A 1,811-nucleotide genomic window follows, 5' to 3' on the forward strand; every position below is an offset into this window, starting at 1 on the left:
TTTTTTTTTTTTTTTTTTTTTTTTTTTTTACTATACTAAGGGAGACAGGGAAGTAAAACATGGCATGATTGGAAGGCAACAAAGTGAAGACATGAATTCACTTGGGGCTTTTGTGTTCCTGATGTCTGTCACACATGCAACGGAGGGAAGATGATTAGTGAACAGTGGAGCAGAAATCTCCATGCTACAGAGACATGGATGTCTAGTTTGTAATGTTTATCTATGGCATTGTTGTATTGTATTTTTTCTTGAAAGTTATATAAAATTACAATGACATAGTTTACCAAATTCTTGAAGAACATCAATATACAAAAAATAGAGCAAATTACAAATGAACAAAGAAGAGTTGAGCTGGCAACAGGAAAAAGAAGCACTAGTTCATTTTGTATCTCAGTAGAAAAGGCATAGAGAGCTCTAGGAAATGATGGGAGATAGAAACATGTTATGAATTTGGGAAAATCATTGATAATTGTAATAATTACAGACATCTGGAGTTTGAGGTTATAGTTAACATGATGACTGTCAGGTATATATGTTCTTATATATCTTAGATATATGTTCACATTATTTTATTTTAAATGATCCTGATATTTTCTCCTTAGGAAATTGGAGAATAAGAATGAAAATGAAGAACCAAAGTGTCATCTCACAGTTTCTCCTTTTGGGTCTGCCCATCGCCCCAGAACAACAGCACCTGTTCTATGCCCTGTTCTTAGCCATGTACCTCACTACTGTCCTGGGGAACCTCCTCATCATCATCCTCATTCTACTGGACTCCCATCTCCACACACCCATGTACTTGTTTCTCAGCAATTTGTCTTTTGCTGATTTCTGCTTTTCCTCTGTCACAATGCCAAAATTGTTGCAGAACATGCAGAGCCAAGTACCATCCATCTCCTATGCAGGCTGCCTGACACAAATATTCTTCTTTTTATATTTTGGATACCTTGGGACCTTCCTCCTTGTGGTCATGGCCTATGACCGCTATGTGGCTATCTGTTTTCCCCTTCATTACAACAGCATCATGAGCCCCAAGATCTGTGGGAGCCTGGTGGTGCTGTGTTGGGTGCTGACCACATTACATGCTTTGCTACACACCCTACTCACAGACAGATTGTTGTTCTGTGATGACAATGTGATCCCCCACTATTTCTGTGATATGACTACTTTGCTGAAACTGGCTTGTTCTGACACTCATGATAACGAATTGGCGATATTTATCTTAGGAGGCCCTGTAGTTGTACTCCCTTTCCTTCTCATCATTGTTTCCTATGCAAGAATTGTTTCCTCCATCTTCAAGGTCCCTTCTTCTCATGGTATCCGTAAGGCCTTTTCTACCTGTGGTTCTCACCTGTCTGTGGTGTCACTGTTCTATGGGACAGTCATTGGTCTCTACTTATGTCCTTCTGCTAATAACTCTACTGTGAACGAGACCATCATGACTTTGATGTACACAGTGGTGACTCCCATGCTGAATCCCTTCATCTATAGCCTTAGGAACAGAGACATGAAGGGAGCATTAGAAAGAGTAGTTTGTAAAAAGCAAAGTACTTCCTTCTTATGATGGTAACACTTCAGATTTTTATATAATTTCTTTTAGAAAAAATTAATATTAATATTGGATGTTGTTACATAATTTTTACTCACTTTTGGATGCTAAAGGTCCCACAATATAACTTTTACTACAAAAATTAGAAGGAGTTTATATGAGTAGCTGAATTTGGAAAGTAATTTTGAGGGACCTGAATATGCACTCCTTGTTTTGTCCAGGCAGTCCTGGATATTTTAGTAGACTTAAAGTCATCTATGAT

General features: G+C 38.0%; 1 protein-coding gene across 1 annotated transcript; it reads left to right on the plus strand.

Moving 5' to 3' along the window:
• Positions 1-619: 619 nt before the first annotated feature.
• On the plus strand, positions 620-1,564 carry LOC126513999 (olfactory receptor-like protein I9). The gene has a single exon (XM_050162650.1). The coding sequence runs from the start codon at positions 620-622 to the stop codon at positions 1,562-1,564; it is 945 nt and encodes a 314-aa protein (XP_050018607.1).
• The last annotated feature ends 247 nt before the right edge of the window (positions 1,565-1,811 follow it).

The sequence above is a fragment of the Alexandromys fortis genome, unplaced genomic scaffold (genome assembly GCF_014885135.2).
Source record: "Alexandromys fortis isolate MF-2015 unplaced genomic scaffold, M_Fortis_MF-2015_v1.1 scaffold_84, whole genome shotgun sequence".
NCBI classification, from domain to species: Eukaryota; Metazoa; Chordata; class Mammalia; order Rodentia; family Cricetidae; genus Alexandromys; species Alexandromys fortis.

Bases quoted from the DNA above. Each gene is read 5' to 3' on its own strand.
- LOC126513999 (XM_050162650.1), top strand. From the start codon at position 620: ATGAAAATGAAGAACCAAAGTGTCATCTCACAGTTTCTCCTTTTGGGT.